The 18,728-nt window shown below is 44.7% G+C and overlaps 3 protein-coding genes across 3 annotated transcripts in view; all 3 read right to left on the bottom strand.

Annotated features, from left to right (window-relative positions):
* Positions 1-598, bottom strand: part of LOC131258627 (uncharacterized) — a 63,827-nt gene extending 63,229 nt beyond the window's left edge. Inside the window, exon 1 of the mRNA XM_058259979.1 lies at positions 443-598. The gene's annotated coding sequence lies outside the window, so the exon portion shown is untranslated. The remainder of the gene's footprint in view (positions 1-442) is intronic.
* A 1,970-nt stretch (positions 599-2,568) lies between these two features.
* Positions 2,569-17,390, bottom strand: LOC131269584 (transmembrane protease serine 9-like). The gene is made up of 11 exons (XM_058272036.1): positions 17,219-17,390; positions 16,455-16,673; positions 15,310-16,373; positions 11,887-11,896; positions 10,882-11,146; positions 10,047-10,804; positions 7,987-8,257; positions 7,249-7,903; positions 3,798-4,127; positions 3,566-3,731; positions 2,569-3,480 (listed from the first exon to the last, which is right to left on the bottom strand). The coding sequence occupies exons 2-11, from the start codon at positions 16,641-16,643 to the stop codon at positions 2,689-2,691; spliced, it is 4,500 nt and encodes a 1,499-aa protein (XP_058128019.1). The 5' UTR covers positions 16,644-16,673; positions 17,219-17,390; the 3' UTR covers positions 2,569-2,688.
* LOC131259571 (phenoloxidase-activating factor 2-like) lies at positions 6,887-8,414 on the bottom strand. The gene is made up of 4 exons (XM_058261088.1): positions 8,332-8,414; positions 7,987-8,257; positions 7,157-7,927; positions 6,887-7,073 (listed from the first exon to the last, which is right to left on the bottom strand). The coding sequence occupies exons 1-3, from the start codon at positions 8,395-8,397 to the stop codon at positions 7,161-7,163; spliced, it is 1,104 nt and encodes a 367-aa protein (XP_058117071.1). The 5' UTR covers positions 8,398-8,414; the 3' UTR covers positions 6,887-7,073; positions 7,157-7,160.
* Positions 17,391-18,728: the final 1,338 nt, after the last annotated feature.

The raw sequence follows: 18,728 nt of genomic DNA on the forward strand, positions 1-18,728 counted from the left end.
CTTTGCAGGAAGAGATTGAATCCAATTTATACAATTATCAATGTCATTTGCCTTCATTAAAGACTCGTGTTCGGATATGGCTGCCCCCAGCATGCGCCATTAATAAGCCGGCCTCTTAGTTTCCATTTAAAAAAAATGAATGGAAAATGCACAAGTTTTTTCCCTATCTATTATGCACGTACGGGAATAAAAGGCATATTATGCTTTTTATTTTTCCTTCCATTCCGTTCACTCCACCGACTCACTTGCGCTCTTTCACTCTTTCTCACTCTCGCTCACTCGAAGATGACATCCAATTGCTTACTTTCTCTCTTCACTCAATTTGCTTCTTCGACTCGATCCACGGTCTATTTGTTTCTCGCTCGCACCTCCAAATGACGTTACGAACGCGAATAGGATGAGGTGCGAGAGAAAGGTTTTTTTTTTATCTTTTTTATGCTACCTTCTGGTTATACACCACCTTCCACCGTCACCACCCGCAACGAGCGTACAACACACCTATCGGGCGTTCTTTTCGGCGCTGCACCTGCGAAAAAAGGGCTCGCGCAATGCAACTCCAAGCAACGCGACGTTTCGTTAACCGACCGTCCGTACTGCTCTACGGTTCTTCGCTAACTGAACGCGCGAGAGCGCAAGAGATCGAGATTTGGTTTTCAGCACTCCGCGAACAAGCGAGCGTGAGAGTAAGTAACCAGTTTTTTTTTTCTCACCATGCGTCTACCATCGCGTTCACTCACCCTGTTGCCTTTCGCTCACTCCGCCGTGACTGGTGCGCTTTTAATGTTTTTTCCTTCTGCCTTCACAGTATATTGGCTTCCCTCTCCGCACCGTCACCACCATATCTTCCCTACCCTTTCTAAATAGACATGATTCAACTTTCTCAACTTCTCTCTCACTCACTTCACATACATTTTACGCGGATACCTCGCAATGGTGCTCTCCCGCTCTTTTTCCATCTCACTCGCGCTCGCTTTGAAATTTCGATTTCGGCCGAATGAAAATAATCATGAGTAGAAAAAAAACAATTAAATAAAACAAAACAACAACCTCGAACGCATAAAACAACTCGCATAAACTCATTGCCCTGCGATGAAGAAGTGACATTTTGACTTTCTGTTTCGCCGTTCCACGCACTGCATCGTAAGAGATGTTCGATGCCCACGACGGACATCTTTGCAAGGCGGGGGAAAATTAAATACATAGGCGGAACTGTTTATCATCGGAAGCAAAGTGATAGCCATCTTAAAGCATGCACAACTACGAATTATGCTGCAGCTGGAAGATGCATCAAAATTACACTTCGAGTTTATTGCAATATTGAACATTATCCTTAAAAGGCTGGCCCTCAAGCTTTTCTTATCTAATCTTAAACTAACAAAATCCAATTCCGGTTCTGTTGCGAATTAATTCAACATAGAAACACTGAATAAGCCCTTCATTTATCCTAGCAGTTATAATATTTCACGACGATTGCATTACAACAATTGATATTCAGCAGCAAAGTTGTTTTCGACAAAAATATTTCCTCTTTCACCCGGGACATCCGGGCCTTTTAAGAATACAAACATTACGTAAGGGAAACCCTTACCCGAGTTAGGAATGTCAATCGACTAAAAAAGAGATTACGCTGCATTGCCAATCAAACCAAATTATGTTACTTGGGCTTAATTCGGTAGGGGCACACTCCAGAAAATGAAAAGTTATGAGATGTAATTTTATAATATGGAAAAAAAAGGAAACAATTATCAAAACATTGTCAATTTAGCTAAAATCTCAAAATTATTGATTGATTATTGATCGTCGTCAACTAAAATGTATTATTATTACATTTGTAATGTTCTTCTTCTTCTTGGAGTAACAACCTTGTTATTCATGCCTGCCCACTAAGGACATACGAGACTTTTTTTACCCTATGTGTACGTGGATAGTCAGTGCTCTCGTGCAGGGGAGGGTCCGGTCTCGGTTGGGATTCCAACCTACGTCGATTAGGTGGTAAGCCCCGACGATTTGTAAAGTTACAATATACAGATTTCGTTCTTCGTGTGAAGTCAACGCAATGCTTCCATGAGTGTATAAAATTACATACACTTAGGCGAGACGTTTGATTAGAGTGTTAACCATTTCTTGATTGAAATATACGCCCGAATGTATGCAGTTCGATGGCTTGCGTACGAAAAAATTTAAAATTTTAGATTGATTTTGAACTTACTTGTTTGAACAATAAAGAAAGAAAAGAAGTAAAGAAAAATTTCTTCGAATTGAAATTAAATACTAACCAGCAGAACCAGCAGGAAGAGGAGAATCTGGGCCGGGCCTCATTTACCCTTCAACCCTTTGGGTAAAGTTAAATAAATTTTCTTAAAGTTAAAGATAAATAAGTTTTCTTAAAAATAATATTTCGGTAAACATATTGCAGATTTCACTCACCTCAACAGATTGTTACTAACTTTTTTACCAGCAAACCAAATCACAGGAGAGCATGTGAAGTCATTTGACCAGAGAAGGCTTGAATATTTTTTATCAATCTTGTTATCATTGGGAAAGAACAAACACACGACCAGATTTGCATAATTTTCAGTTATGCTAGAAATTATAGGTAGCATATTTCGTTTATCATTTATTTCTAGTTCTTAAAAGCAGTGTAACCCGTGTAGTCTACCGTTGGTGTGCAGAGGTCGCGGGAGTCAATTAGGCGAAAAGGGAAGAAAATGCAGACTGTGTTGCATCATACACGGTCGTATCGAAGCCGAGAGTTCTCACAACGTTGTCGATCCAGGATCGGAACAGAATCACATTGGTATACACGCCGGGGATGGCATCGTGGCAACCGATACCCCACGCTACACTGCCAACCTGGGCGTACCGGTTGTCGCTGGCCGCACCGATCGGGCACACGAGTGGTGCGCCACCGTCTCCCTCGCACGTATCCACACCACGTTCTCCGCCGGCACACAGGAACGTCTGATGCAGCCGGAAGCGGTTAGAAAGACGGGTAGCCTGAAGCTGCCGTTCGCAGGTGGACGAAGCCACGAGTCCCAATGGGACCTTCTTCATGATGACACTGTACTTGCCCGCCTTACCGAACTGGCTCTTTCCCCAGCCGCTGGCAAAGCAGTCGGTGCGACGCGTGTCAAAGTTAACCGGCGGCAAACAGACCACGTTGATGTGATCTGCCAACTGGATCGGTTGATCGAGCTCGAGCACGGCGATATCGTTGGCAAGGCTACGCGGATTAAAGTCCGGATGACTGTTTACACGCGTAACGGCACGCTCCTGATACGGTAGGCGCTCCTTGGTCGTCTGCGTATCCCACTCGCCGGCGCGGATCTTAAGCTGGCCCTTGCGGAAACCTTGGACGCAGTGTGCACCGGTAAGAACGAGATTCGGATGGATCAGCGAGCCTCCACAGCTGCTACTACCATCGGCCGTCTTTACGATGGCTACTGTCCATGGGAACTCGCCGAATCCGGCTTCGTTGTTCTACAAAAACCAGAAAAATATAAATTTAATAAATAATCTACAGATTCCTCAGGACCTTGATAATTGATTCAACAATTCAACTCACAAAGTTTCCAGTTAAAGTAAAATCGATGCCACCGATGTTGCGCAGTCCACAACCACGCGGCCGACCGACCGGAAGTTCACCGGGAGTATTGTTCATTGGCACGACCAGGGAATCGGCATCCCGGCAGCACACATCCAGCACATCTTGACAGCTGTCCGGATTGTAGCTAAAATGCAAGAAGTAAAACCATTAGTCCAGGTAAAATGTACTCAGAAGTGAGTCCAATACGTACTTTACGTTAATCTCGTTAAACTTGTTCTGCTCGGCAAACTCGGGCTCCGGCTGGCAGGTGAAGTACGGCACACAGGTACACCGTTCACCCTGCGCGGTCAAAAGTGTCTGCGGGCGCACGGTGGGCAGCAGCGCATCCAGAGGATCCTGTGAGCCAGCCTGTACCGCCCCGTCACCCTCGCCGACGCGATTGGCAAAGTTCAGGATGGTATCGTTCTCGGGGAAGAAGATCTTATCGATCGGCTGCTGGGCCGTAACGATCGCTACGATCGTTAGCGTGGCCAGCAGGACTTTGTTGCTGACGAACATAGTGCTAGAGTGGCAAGTGATGCTGAAACGTGAGAGCAAAAAAAAGGTAAATTAATGACACATAAAACAAACGCCCGGGACTTGAAAACGTCAGACCAAAGGTTACATAAGCGTCGGAGAAGAAACCAAAGCATTGGAAAAGGATTCCACCATGACTTTAGTATTGCCGTCAGAGATCCCCAAGAAGTGTGTTTCCCCGTATCTAAGCTTTGTTTGTTGAAGTGTTTTGTTGATTTTACATTTTCCGGCCGACCCTCAATAAGGCATGGGAAAAGTAAACATGACGATGCCGGTGGAGACGGCCGAAGTCAAGCGAAACTACAGTGGGGATCTCCCGGAGCTTCGATTTGAGATGTTTGTTGAATAAAGAATATCTTCTTAGTAAGACAAAGCGGAACGGATGCTGCTGCTAACAATTATTTTGTTGCGTCAATAACTCAATCGTACTATAAATTGGGACGAACAGGTTTACAGTTTTAGCAATGTTGTGAGTAAGTTTAATTGGTTATTAACCATTTATCCAATAAGAAATGATTTAATTGTTTCTCAATTGCATAAGTAGTTGGTTATATAACATCCTATATGCCTTCCCTACTCTTTTCATATTGTTCTTTTTCCTTTAACCACAATCTTTCTTAATTTTCTTCTTTCGTAACCTAAATAACTAGAAAGTAAATCATGACGTATCAACCGTAGCTAGGTTTCCAAACGCTCCAAGTGTTGTGTGCACCGGCATGACCTTGCGATAAGAGGTTCGCAGTCTGGCTGTTTGTACCATTCGAAAACGGTTTCGGGCTGGCGGCTTTTCTTCACCTTCGACAATTCGACAGGGCAAACGCGTGCCCTCGTTAAAACCAGTCCTGTAAGCAGGAGGTCTACAGTCGAGGGTAACTGATAGATAAAGGAACAGGATTGTACGGTCATTAGAAGACAGCGTATCATTGAAGCGATCCCTCGCCTAATATTTTTAGATATGATCAGTGAAAATTTTTGGTTATATCTGAAAACAAACCAAATCTTGTATAAATTACCATATTGGCTTTAATCATATTTTGTCTGTAGCCACAGAAGTTTACCGGGCCATTTAACATCGTTTGGAGTTTGCCGACCTCTACAACAACAACAAAAACCCCGGCAATGTGGAAGCGCAAAAACCCAAGGATGTCCTTCGGAACGGTGGTTACGTACGTTTGCTTCACCTGAACGCCAACGATAAAGTTAGTTAATTGCATCGGGGTGAAACGCCGCCGAGCGATGATGCAAGACTTTTGGCCAAGTGATTGCGGAACACATCTTTTGTTTTGCAGAAATAAAACAGCGGTTTCGGAGGTAGACTCGTCAGTCTAAAGTAACTTAGCGTTTGTAGTAAAAGTTAAGTAAGAAAAAGCCAAAAGTAAATAGAAAAACATCCATCAAGTGGTTCTGAGGGAAGTTGATAACCCGTACGATTGAACATACCCGAAAACAGACAGCAACAGCTAGAAACTCCAACGGTTCTGGTCCGGTCAACCGTGAAAACCAAGAACCGGATTCGTATCGTATCAAAAGTAATAACACACGTACACACACACTCTGTTACAAACCTGCTGGATGCTTCAGGACCGCTGAGTTAGGACGCTCGACCGAATCGCTACGCTGCCGGTACGAAACTGATGCCGCGGATCTCGGTTTCAGCTTCGAAAACCTGCGATCGCGAGCGAATGAACGAACTCGCGATCGCCGATGGGCTGTAGTGGTGGTAGAATTCGAGAAGATCGCCGTCGATCGCGGTGGTGGTGGCTCGAATAAACACCCCGCAGAGTGTGGCTGATTAATGGCATTGTAGGACGTGGTAATGGAGTCACTGATCTGGCCGCAACAAAACCTCGGGAAGTCGGATCGTGGCAAGGTGACAGAACCTGAAACCAGTTTCTTCTTGAACTGCCTAATGCACGAGAATTAAAACAAGAAGTAACACAGGACCGGTCTCGCAAGTGCCTTGGAGGATTAAAGATGTCTTCATCCGAGCCCCAATGTGTGTGTGTGAGCGGGCTGCAGGAACCTTGGCAATGCCCTCGAAGGCTCCAATCATAACCGACGCTTCTTGGTAGTAAACAAAAAAAACAAGTGTTAGTAGTAGTCGAAACTAGAGCAATGGAGCTACCGATCAGGAGGCGTAGTGGTAGTACACTAAATAGTAGAATAGTGTGCGCCACGGAAATGACCGGTTCTTATGTCATGAGCAGACGTGTGAGACGTCTCGCTCAAGTGGGGAATTTTGTTTGTTTGTTTAAACTCGCGGTGCTTGGCATCTTTCGATCATGCATTCCTGCTCCGATTCGCACAAGATCGACAATCAGACTGCTCCAGCCTGTCTGGGATTTCCCGAACGAACGGCGTGTGATTGAAACGCAAATCTAGTAGATTTTTATCCGACTGTTGCCCCTCTGAAACAACTTTCAACGTGCGGACCCCGTCAACACGTGGGAAACCCCGTCGTAAACTGCTTTGCTTATTCGCCAATCCATAATCATTCAATGCTATGTGAACTGAACCAGTACGATATTCTTTCCGTTTTCCACAAAAATCCATCCGTTCTAATTCATATCAATTTTCAATCGACCATGACACAAAAACTGGCAACCTTCCTTATGTTTTTTTTTTGTTTTTGGGGATATTTTAGGATAATTTAATTTTTCTGTTCAAACCCAAACGAAATTGACTTGCTGATTTTAGTTTATTTATTTTTATTAAAAAATTATTATTTTCAAACATTTTATCTGAGTAATAAATGCTTTATACCACATATAGCTGCAATAGATTTAACCTGGATTGAATTTTGACATTTTGTTGTTATTCGTTGTATTGTTCTATTTTTCTTTTTTTTCTGTATATCATAATGCCATCCATTAGTATTGTTTCAACAGCTAGAAACTGAAATTAACGACAATAAACAATCCACAATGCAGCAATGCACAAGATAGACTATCTGTAAATAAAGATCATAAAAATTAGAAATTCTCCAATTCGCTTATTTTAAATTTCTCATAAATTAAAACCTATGTAAAATACCCTCTTAATCTACGGTGTAGAACGCAGGATCGACGTTGAGCATGTTGAGCTTGTTCACGATCCAAGGCAGCATGACCGCAACATCGACGTACACCCCGGGAATGCTCTCATCACCACACCCAATACCCCACGCCACGATGCCAGCCTGATAGTAGGAGGTCTCCGATCCGGCCACCGAACACACGAGGGCCGCTCCACCGTCGCCGGAACAAACATCCGCATCTTTCTTTCCACCGGCGCACAGGAACGTACTATGCAGCCTAAACTTCTGACTTAACCGGGTCTTGCGCAGTGCCTCCTGGCACTTTGCAGAGTCGACGATCGGTAGGGATACACGCTTTAGGATGTGTTGATAGACGCCATCTTTTCCAAATCGATCCTTTCCCCAGCCACCGGTAATGCACTCCTCTCCGGTCGCTGGACGAACGCCCGGTGGTGGAAGACACACCGTTTGGACGTTTTCGGCCGCTTGGAAGGGTTTTTGTAGCACAAGAAGGGCCACATTGTTATGGTGGTGCTTGTTGTATCGCTCGTGAACTATAACTTCCTTCACCGGCGAGGTCTGATGCGGAAGTACCTCACTCTCGGTCCGGGTATCCCATTCACCGGCTCGAACTACCAAGTCTGTGGCCGTCCGATTGACGACACAGTGGGCCACTGTAAGCGCAACGTTCGGTGCTACTAACGAGGCAACACATGTATACACTTCCTTTGCCTCAAAGTCGAAGATTGTTTGCAATTCCAGAACTAACAACGTCCACGGGAATTCACCTAAGGCGGGATTTTTAAACTGAAGAGTTTCACAACATTACTACAGAGAGCTTCCTTACCGAATTCCGCTTCTTGCACCTTTCCTCCACCGAGCCGGAACCCAACCCCATCTGGATTGCGTTTTCCACAGGACGCAAACTTTTGCTCGTGCGTCGCTGTCTGGTGTGGCTCTTCGATGATCAAATCAGGTGGACAACACAGGTCCAGATAGTGCGTACAGTTGCCCACGACCGTCGAGTCTTTTTGCCCGATGCGCAAGTCCACATCCGGTGCCGGGTCGTCTTCGTCCGTAAGGCAATAATCCCGTCGGACACACCGTCCACTGCAGTTCTGTTTTGGAAACGTATACCGATGCGAATAAAGTATTAACCTGGGTCACATGGAGTCAATCGTCCAAAAAGTACCTGTGCGTTGACTCCTAACGCCACAAGCCATACTATGGCCAAAGCTTCCACCACGACTAAATTCATCACGACGACTGACTCTCTGTGCATGTCGTATGAGATAACAGAGCAACTGGTGAGATACTTACTCAATTGAAACGTTTATTATTTAAACAAAATCACACGTCTTCACGAAGACAATTGCAACACTCTAACGAATCTCGAGAATCCCAAACAGTCTCGCTATAGTCAAACCAATCAAGCAAACCCAACCTCAAGCAAGTGGGGAAGCCCTCGGAAACAGCTAATGGTTCCATGAACGATTTCGTTTAGGACAAATAAGTAAGACGCTTACGCGTTTCTTTAGCCACATGTGGGATTGCAAATATAAGCACCACAATTCTTTTCCTTTTAGCACTACTAATTTAAGCACCTCAATTCTTCTTCCGTTTAGCACATAATTCTTTTTCTTTTAGCTCACCACCAGACGGAAATAAATCAGAAAAAAATGAGTATCAACATAGGCGTTTTTTGTAGATTTTAAATATATGCGCAAGAAGTGACCATGGCATATTAAACGTTACGGTTTGATAACCCACCCTAAAAAAACAAATCAGCCATGAAACTCTTGATAACCTTTTCCTAGGAGCGCTTGTGATGGGGCATGTTTTGTGACGAAGTAGTAGCTTCAAAATTGGTTTTGTTGGAATCATTGTTACTTGTCGTTTTACCACTTGGCTTTAAGACTCCATTTTTTTAATTAAAAGTTTTGATTCTAAATGCGGTTTTCAAGAGGAGCATAAGCAAGAGAGAAGACCAAGGAGGGCAAATAACGGGTTTCGTACTAATACAGGAATGAATGTTGTGACGCAAGTACACAAATGCGATTCTAACGGTTTCGGAAATTGCAGTCAAGACTAAAACATACATTCTTTGGTCTGACCGGAATCGAATTCAACGGCTACGATAGTTGAATCATTTAAAGCTTTTCATATCGTTAGAAATTGGGAAAAATGCTGCATGCATTTTCACCTTTAAATTCTAATAATAGAATAAATTACCAAATTATAATATGGCAATAAAATTGATTTTCTAAGTATTCATTATTCTTCACGCGCCCTAGATTATAAATAAGATAACGTCTTCACAATTTCAAGCTACAACTATCTTGCATTTATGAGTTAGCTTTAATAACTTGTATTCGCCACTTCTATGCACTCGTTTATAAAACACTTTACGAATACGAAAATTCAATTTGTAATGGTTGTTATTGTAATTTTTGGAAAATTCATTCCAATTTTGGATAAGAATAGGAATAGGAATTGTCGGGGGTCCGCGACAGCCGAGCGGTAGCGCCGGTTAGAAAATCGGCCCATGAGCGCCGGTGCTCACCACCTCGACGGCGTGGGTTCGAATCCCAACAGAGACCGGACCCTCCCCTGTACGAGAGGACTGACTATCCACGTACTACAACAGGGAAACAAGTCTCGTAAGCCCTTAACGGGCAGGCATGACCAAGAGGTCGTTACGCCAAGAAGAAGAAGGAATAGGAATTAGAAGAGGTTAGTGTGTAACCTTCAGCGATTTCGGATGAAGATTGAATTTGGAGAACCTAACTTGGTTTGATTATTTTTAATGAGCCAACTCGCTGTTGATGATTTACAGTGTTTATTTTTTGAATTTTAGATAAATTAGAACACATTGTACGACATTACTAGCATACTCTCCTAAGCCACGGTGTAGAACGCAGGATCGACGCTGAGTGAGTTGAGATTTTCCACGATCCAGGAACGCGTGTTTGCAACATCGACGTACACCCCGGGAATGCTCTCATCACCACACCCAATTCCCCACGCCACGATGCCCGCCTGATAGTAGGAGGTCTCCGATCCGGCTACCGAACACACGAGGGCCGCTCCACCGTCGCCGGAGCAAACGTCCGCATCTTTCTTTCCGCCGGCGCACAGGAACGTACTATGCAGCTTATACTTCTGTCCTAAGCGTGTCTTGCGTAGCGCTTCCTGGCACTTGGCAGAGTCGACGATCGGTAGGGACACACGTTTCAGAATTTGTTGGTAGATGCCTTCCTTCCCGAACCGATCCTTTCCCCAGCCACCGGTAATGCACTCCTCTCCGGTCGCTGGACGAACGCTCGGTGGCGGAAGACACACCGTTTGGACATTTTCGGCCGCCTGGAAGGGATTCTTTAGCACAAGCAGGGCCACATCGTTGTGGTGATGCTTGTTGTATTTCTCGTGCACTATAACCTCCTTTACCGGTGAGGTCTGGTACGGAAGTACCTCACTCTCGGTCCGGGTGTCCCATTCACCGGCTCGAACTACCAAGTCAGTCGCCGTCCGATTGACGACACAGTGAGCCACTGTGAGCGCGACGTTCGGTGCTACTAGCGAACCAACACAGACGTAAACTTCCTTTGCCTCAAAGTCGAAGAGTGTCTGCAACTCCAGCACTAACAACGACCAAGGGAATTCACCTAAAGATGGAATTTAAATGTGAGACAATTTTAGACGAAGGTTTCACAATATCAAAGTAAGTCTGGAGTTTTTTTACCAAATTCCGCTTCTTCCACCTTTCCTCCACCGAGCCGGAAACCGACTCCATCCGGATTGCGTTGGCCGCAAGGTCGAAACTTTTCCTCCTGCCGAGGCGGAGGCTCTTCGATGACCATATCAAGTGGACAACATAGATCCAGATAGTGACTGCAGTTGCCTATGACCTCCGAGTCCTCTTGTCCAACGCGCAAGTCCACATCCGGTGGCGGGTCATCGTCGTCCGTCTCACAGTTATTCCGGGGAACGCATCGTCCGGTGCAGACCTAATTGGAAAAATGTGTAGACCATTGTGAATGCTTAAGCACAACTCGTCTAACTCGTTGGGACCTCGTCGATGGTTACCTGCGCGTTAACTCCTAATGCATCCAGCCATACGACGGCCAAAACGCCTACCACGAGTAACTTCATCCCAACAACCGAGTTCGTATGCACGTCCTGCTAGACTGCTCAAGAGATACTGTTGGGAGTAGCTCAGGTTCTGGCTATCTTGAAACAACAACAATTATTATTAAAAAAAAAATCACACATCTCACAATCTTCACGACGACAACCACAACAGTATGGTGAACCAACGGAGCACGGCATCGGACAGATACTACTACAATCGAGACAATCGCATCGGTGAATCCGGTGGGTATACCCAGGGTAGGAAACGGTTCGTCTGCGGCGCAATGAGAATATGGGTAGACGCTGGTGGAATGGGTTCGAATGGAACTGGTTTTCGCTGAAATCGGTCGCTGAGATTGGGCTGTTTCGAGACCCTCGTGAGAGGTACGTGCTAATCTTCAAACTGCCAAAACGCGTCGGGACAGTTTCGAATGGAAAGTGGTCTCGGAAGGAATATTGGGACTTTCTTTCAACCCACCGATGCCTTCCAAAATATGTACGAATTATTACTTTTCGTGAATGTTGAATTTCTCTTGACGATTTCCCAAAAGCCAATCAATAATGAACATGCAAACACGTGCCTATATGGCTAGCGACTGCCCAGTGTGTCACCTACCGTTGGAAACCTGTTCCACGAAGGTATTGTGTTACCAGGTGATAAGTTTAAAATCTATTCAACGATATTTAATACTTCTACACTTCGCAAGACGTGTCGCGAGTGTCGACGACTCGGTTGTCGAAGATCATATTCCAATCGTCTTCTGCGCGCGGCCTCGCGGTCTTATATCCTGCAGAAACGGGTTTTTTTTGCAGCGAGATGCTAAACTCCGTTTCATTGACTTGATAAACACGTTTCGTGGTGCTGTTTGGTTATATCTTTGACATACCCCGTATATGAAAATAAAAATTAACAGCCTTAAGACAACTCGACTGTTTATTGTTGGCTTGAATCATCTTGTTCGAATCACTTCCCTCGTTGGACATCTGTTATCGAGGACCATGAACTTTTCAGATGCCCAAAACCTCCTCCGTTTAGGTTAAAAACATTTAAATAAATTTGTCAAAACACAATAGACAACACAATAGGTCGATATTATTTTCTCTGTGTTTAAAACTTTTCCGATGCTATTTCACTGTGTACTTTTTTACTCTATGATGTTTTTCTCCGTATTTCTTATTGACGGTGTTACTTGTCTTTAATAAATTGTTAAAACTTTTAATTAGTTATTTTTGAGTTATATAATATTTTAAGAAATCTGTAATCAAATTTTTAATTGATTTTAAAATTGCTTGACATTAACGAATTCAAAATAACACATTTATAACGATACGATCCTCCACGTGTTGGAAAAATTAACATAATTTATTTATAAATGTTGTTTATTTAGCTAAACAGATGATACACTTTTGAACAAGTTCTATTGGCACCTGCCATCCACCGGACATATGAGCGTTTCAAGGGACGCGACTCACAGTTACAATACAATAAACAATATTTCTCTACGATCTGAATACAATTTCATCCTTCGGGATTATCCAGTTTCTAGAAGAACCGGTTTTAGAAGGATGCAACGTGCGACGAATTCAGATTTGATATCAGTTGAGTCCTCCCTTTCCGAAATCTCTCGAAGAAGAAAGATGCTCTCGATGCATTTCAATTCATTGCAAATCCGGTTCGATGGACAAGGGACATTAACGTGGACCTGTGGTGACCTTTGCGAGTGCAGTTTTTATCGACAGCATGGTAGCAGCTAAACAACATCGCAGACCGGTTATGCTCTAGTGGTTTTGACTTCGTAAGCTCTAGTGATAGCTATTCGAAATGACTTACGGATGACGGATAGTCAAGCAATCAAGTTGGCACAGAAATTATAGACATTCCTGTTCGGGATGGGTTCTCCCACCGAAAGGGGGTATGTTCGTGGAGCTCGTGCTTTTTAGGAATATTTACTCTCACTCTCGGATCCGCAGCTTTGAGCGTACGTTACGTAATGGTTTTCTGGTGGATGGTACGAATTTCTGCCCATCTCGTACCAAGCACAACTAGTAGCGAAGACCCAGTCGGGGTTTCGCTCGTACAGTCTCTCCGCGTCTTAGTTGGAACTAAGAAGGTTTAACAAACTCACCCCCGTTTCAGTGCCACGTGTTTTCGGCAGCAAGGTAGACCACAATTTCAAGGACCTTGTACAGCGTATGTTGTGGATCATGAATCATTTGGAACGTAGGATTGTGTGGCTTGTACTTGTGACCATCGTATTGAGTCTGTCGAGGGACGTGGTGGGCTGTAGTTGTGTGCCGGAAGCATTATGTCCTGCACCGGACGTTGACCTACGGCTTGTTGATAGTGCGGAAGAATGTCCTTTGGGGTCAGTTTGTTGCGATGTACCGGTAGAAGAACCTCCAGTGAAGGATAACGAGGTCAACGCCGATTTGTTTTGTGATGGAGAGTGTGTCCCAGTTGATGATGGAACTGCGAGTGACGAATACGACGAGTATGGCACAGACTTAATTGATATAAGATTTGAGACAGATTCTAGATGTCTCGCTGGTTTTACCTGCCGCAAGGTACCACCCACCAAAGCTCCCGTGTGCAAGGGAACTTGTGTACCGAAGAGTATGTGTACAATGTTTAAAATGGCCACACAAAATGGTGGATGTACCGGCGAGGACGTGTGCTGTAGTATGGACCGTACTTCGTGGATGGGACTCATTAATGGGATAAACGAAATGGAGTTTAACCAGAGTAGTAAAACATCATCACAGGAAGAACGTTGCATTTGGCGTACGGAAGCAGATGGGAGTCGGGTCCCTCCGTGGCTAGTGTCTATATGGGCTCGTATGGAAATCATTCCTGGAATAACGACCGATCAGTTCGTTTGTGCCGGTGCACTTCTGGATCCTCAGTTTGTGTTAACTCTTGCCAGTTGTGTAAAAGATCTTACTGTGGAAGATCTTTTTGTGAACATTGGAGACTATGATCTAGCAAGTCGATCTTCCCTTCGGATGAGTAACGTAAGCTAGCGCATTTCGGCCAAGGAGCAGTCTTCTAATCGCAACCTTTACCGTTCCTCGCAGATTTATTCGATTGGTGAGAAGACCATTCACGAAGACTACGACCCTACGCGGCCTCTTATCCGCAATGCTGCTCTTCTCAGACTAGCTGATTCTGCTCGACAGGGATACTGTAACGTATCGCTCGCCAAAACTAAGGACGATGGCCACGATAGCATGCAGTGTCACATCGTCGGTTGGAATAGGGAGCTTCTAGCTTCGAAAAAGACAGGACTACCGCGACAGTACAAGACGCGGGTTGAAAGTTTCAATGAGGACCTGTTCTGCGCTCCAGGTACTATCTGTCTACATCCCGAGGGCACCGAATGCGAGAGCTCGGCATTGAACGGATCACCGGTGATTTGTGATGAAAACAAACCGATGTCGAAAGGCTGGTCGTTGAAAGGATTATTGGTGGGCAACTGCACCGCTGTTACCGTGGATAATCTTGGTCCGTGGGTTGAGCATCAACAAACACCAGGCTTCGTTCAGGTATCGAAACCAACTGATCCATCTCGACAGTATCTTCCCCCGATGTAGACCAGTATCGCGTTGTACAGCGTATTGTGTAAAATATCTATTAAATTCATCAATTCTATTTTCAAAACAAAACTAAGAAGGTAATAGAAATAAAATTTACAAGTATGGGATAATTGATGTTTTTATAAGAGTGTTATTGTTTTGAAACGTCATTTTCCGGTTAAGTTTGTATCAGCAACAAATTCTCGGAATTGTTTACATTCATACGTTACGAAGGTATAGGTGGGGTTTTCTCAATAATATATTTAGTGAACCATACAAGGTCTAAAAAAGCACCCTACGAATAAATACCACAATTGAAAAAAATAAATTTTCTCACTAGTTTTCAGGGTCAGTATTTGAAAAACATTTTATTACCACTAATTACAAATATTTGCCAAGCTGCATGCCCGTTGTACGCTTCATTCTCTCCCAAAAAGCTCTAATGGCTCACAACCATTCCGTTTACGGAGTGTAGACGTAGTCACGGGCCAGAATGCTGCGGTCCACCAATGCTTTGTCGATCCATTCGCGGAAGTACTGCACATTGCCGTACACGCCGGGGATACCATGTTCACCACAGCCGATACCCCACGCTACAATACCAGCCTGATAGTAGTAGTCTGGGGCGCCCGAAATCGGGCAAACGAGCGGCGATCCACCGTCTCCACGGCACGTGTCCTGGCCGGCGACACCTCCTGCGCACATGAAGCTCGGATGCAGTATAAACCGCTTGCCGAGTCGAGTCGTGCGGAGCGAATCTTGACACTGCTTGTTGGCGACAACCGGGAGCTCCACCTTCTTAAGGATCACCTGGTATTTACCCTCCTTGCCGAAGATGTTCTTGCCCCAGCCGGAGGCGAAACACTTGCTCAGATCAAACGAGTGTCCCTTCGGAGGCAGGCAAATCGGCTGCACGTTCGCGGCCAGTAGGAACGGTTCGGTGAGGATCAGCAGGGCGACGTCGTTAGCCAGCGAAGCTTTGTTGAACTGTTCGTGCGTGATGATCTCGGCAACGCGGCGATCCTGGTGCGCGTACAGCTCATCGCGCGTCTGGGTGTCCCACTCGCCAGCACGGATCAGCAGCTGATCCTTCTGCTTGTTGTACACACAGTGGGCCGCCGTCAGGACCACGTTCGGGGCAATCAGCGATGCGCCACACTCGTACACATTAAGACTGCTGTCAGCTACCCGCTCCTCGCGCAGTACCGCCAACATCCACGGGAACTCACCGTACTCCGATTCGCCGTTCACGTTACCAGTAATGCGGAATCCAAGTCCTTTGGCGTTACGCAAACCACATTTCGGGCTGGCCTTACCAGGAACTGGCACCGGAGGTGCGGGTGTTGTAAGAACCGACAGTGGTGGCTCTTCGATAACGTCCGGCTTCTCGCAGCAGGTGTTCAGGAAGTGCGGACACTCCGACTCCTCCTCCGGATCTTCACCGACACGAATGTCGATAATTCCAGCCCCATCGGTGATGATTTGGTTGCTGCTACATAGATAATACTGGACGCACTCGCCTTGGCAAGTCTAGGAAAAACGAAACCGGCACCAATCGGTGGATCGTTAGGCCTTGAAGATTCGATGCGTCAGGAGTGATTGTAAACCTACCGGTTGACGTGCGGCTGGTGGTGCCGTGCTCAGTGTGACGGCCGGAGCAGGGGTACTATCCGGAATAGTATTTTTGTTTTCCGTCAAGTTGTACAGCGACAGATATAGGTCATCGAGCGAATCCTGGGCTGCTACCAGACACCCGAGGGATGCTACCAATGCACACAGCACGACCGTTCGTGAAAACATGTTGTTTTTATTTTCACCTCAGGAAGAAATCTGTGAACAACGTTAAATGTGATAATTTGTAAATATAAATGTAAACAGTGAAAGTGTAATGCTAAGATAAGATCATTCCCATCCCATTGCATTTTGCTGAATGATATAAGATTTACATGATGTGTGTTCTTATCCCGAGCTCTCTCGTTTGACTCCCTCAGCTAAAAGTTTCACTTTTATGAGATCGCTCCTATTTTATTACCATATTTAAAAAAACTATCTAGGACTGTGAAACTTTTGAAAGGTTGAAATAAACACTTTCTAAAACACCAAAATCGACAAAAAGTTGCCACTCTACCATGTTCCTCCATCTTGGACCACTTTTCCCAATCAGTGCACTCTTGAGACCTTTGCTTTTAATGAACTTTTAAAGATCCTTCCCTCCCAGGCCCCATCTTCTTCACACGTTCACACTAACACGCACAGATAATAACATATACGTAAACAATCGCGGACCAATTGTCCTTCGGCGATTAGAGGCAGCCTATGATGCCTTGGAGTATTAGAGGTATTTGTCAGTAATTATCACCAAAACGAATACTCACCAAAATGGGTCGAAGCTGATAGCGAGACGAAGGGGAAAAATAAAAATGCCAGAAAAGCAGCGAGGCAAAGCCGGCTGGCCCGGTGCCTTCAGTGGGGGTTTTTTTCCGGTAACGATGCGAAAAACGCGATCGCGTGCGACACCGTTCAGAGTTGGGACGCAATTGAGCTACGCGTTGCCACGATCGTATGGATTTAAAGCCTCACTGTATAGCGTGAGTGAGATGCTAATGCACGTCGGGATGGCGAAGGCAGGGTTTATGCCTGTCGTAGTGTGACCATCCGGCGGTTGTGATCGGTCTCGATGATCGTAAACACGTCTGAGGATGGTAGTGGAAGACGGTGGATGGTTGAGATACAGGCCCCGGAGCCCGTGAATGTTCAAAACCGGATTGTAAGCAGCGATAAGGTCGAACCGGCCAGCAATCCCGTGCAGCTAAAAAGCCTCCATCGAGAGATTAGGTAAAATCCCCCCGGTAGGAAGCGAGAATGTTGAGAGAATGAGTCTGTCCAGCTTGATGTTTGTCGAAGTCCGAGGACAGGTTTTTGTTGTCACCGTAGAATAAGAATCCACGTCCGATAACCCCGAGATAACGCCTGTCCCAAATTTTGAAACGGTTTAGACTTTCATAATCGCACTTCGTTCTTCCTCGCTGCATTTAGGCTTTGGGACAAAAGTGGTTTAAAAATCCACTCGTCCTGTAGCGGTGCTCGGAGTAATATGGCATTCAGACAATTTACGTGAACTGTATTAATTTGAAGCATTAACGCAAACAAAAGGTAGAAAAAATCATATATTCAACAGAAATTCATCAGTTTCAAAATTCGTTGAAATTGCAAGAGCTTTTAGTTTTCTTATCAAAATACAACAATCAAACTGTAGTTGTGATGATTTTTTAACAGTATACGAACTAAATCGTAGAAATATTACTTATCCGATATTCAAGAACATCAAAGGCATCAATTGTTTATGATTATTTAATTTGTTTGTGATTGAGAGTTTAATCATAACCATTTTTGTACAAAAATATGGAAATTTCTTTGTCAGGTGTAGCAGGCCTCACTACACTCTACACGGTCAACTATACTAGTTTAATATTATTCAAGGTGGTTGTGTAATGTTCGTGGAAAATCCAACCAAGACCAATCCTTCACCACTGGTTGCTGCACAAAATGTAAAAACAAGCATAGATGATAATTGAATTCTTGAATAAATAAAGATGAGGAAAAGATCAAAACACCTCCCCGTTCCACCCTCCCATCCATTGTAGGTTTGTTATGATTGTTAATTTATTCAACCCTGGTAAATGATATGTTCAAACTGGTTTTTTTGTTATTTTTCTCGTTAAGCTTGTCTCTCTTTTTAAACAGGCGCTACATTTTTATGTTAGGAAAGCCGGATTTCCCTGCACACGTTAAAAACAAACAGCAGGACTTCTGCAGTCTAGACAAAGAACTAATAACCTGGCTGGAAATCCAGTGATACAAACTTCCCCTTGGTGGTTTATTGCG

The sequence above is a fragment of the Anopheles coustani genome, chromosome 3 (genome assembly GCF_943734705.1).
Source record: "Anopheles coustani chromosome 3, idAnoCousDA_361_x.2, whole genome shotgun sequence".
Lineage (NCBI taxonomy): Eukaryota > Metazoa > Arthropoda > Insecta > Diptera > Culicidae > Anopheles > Anopheles coustani.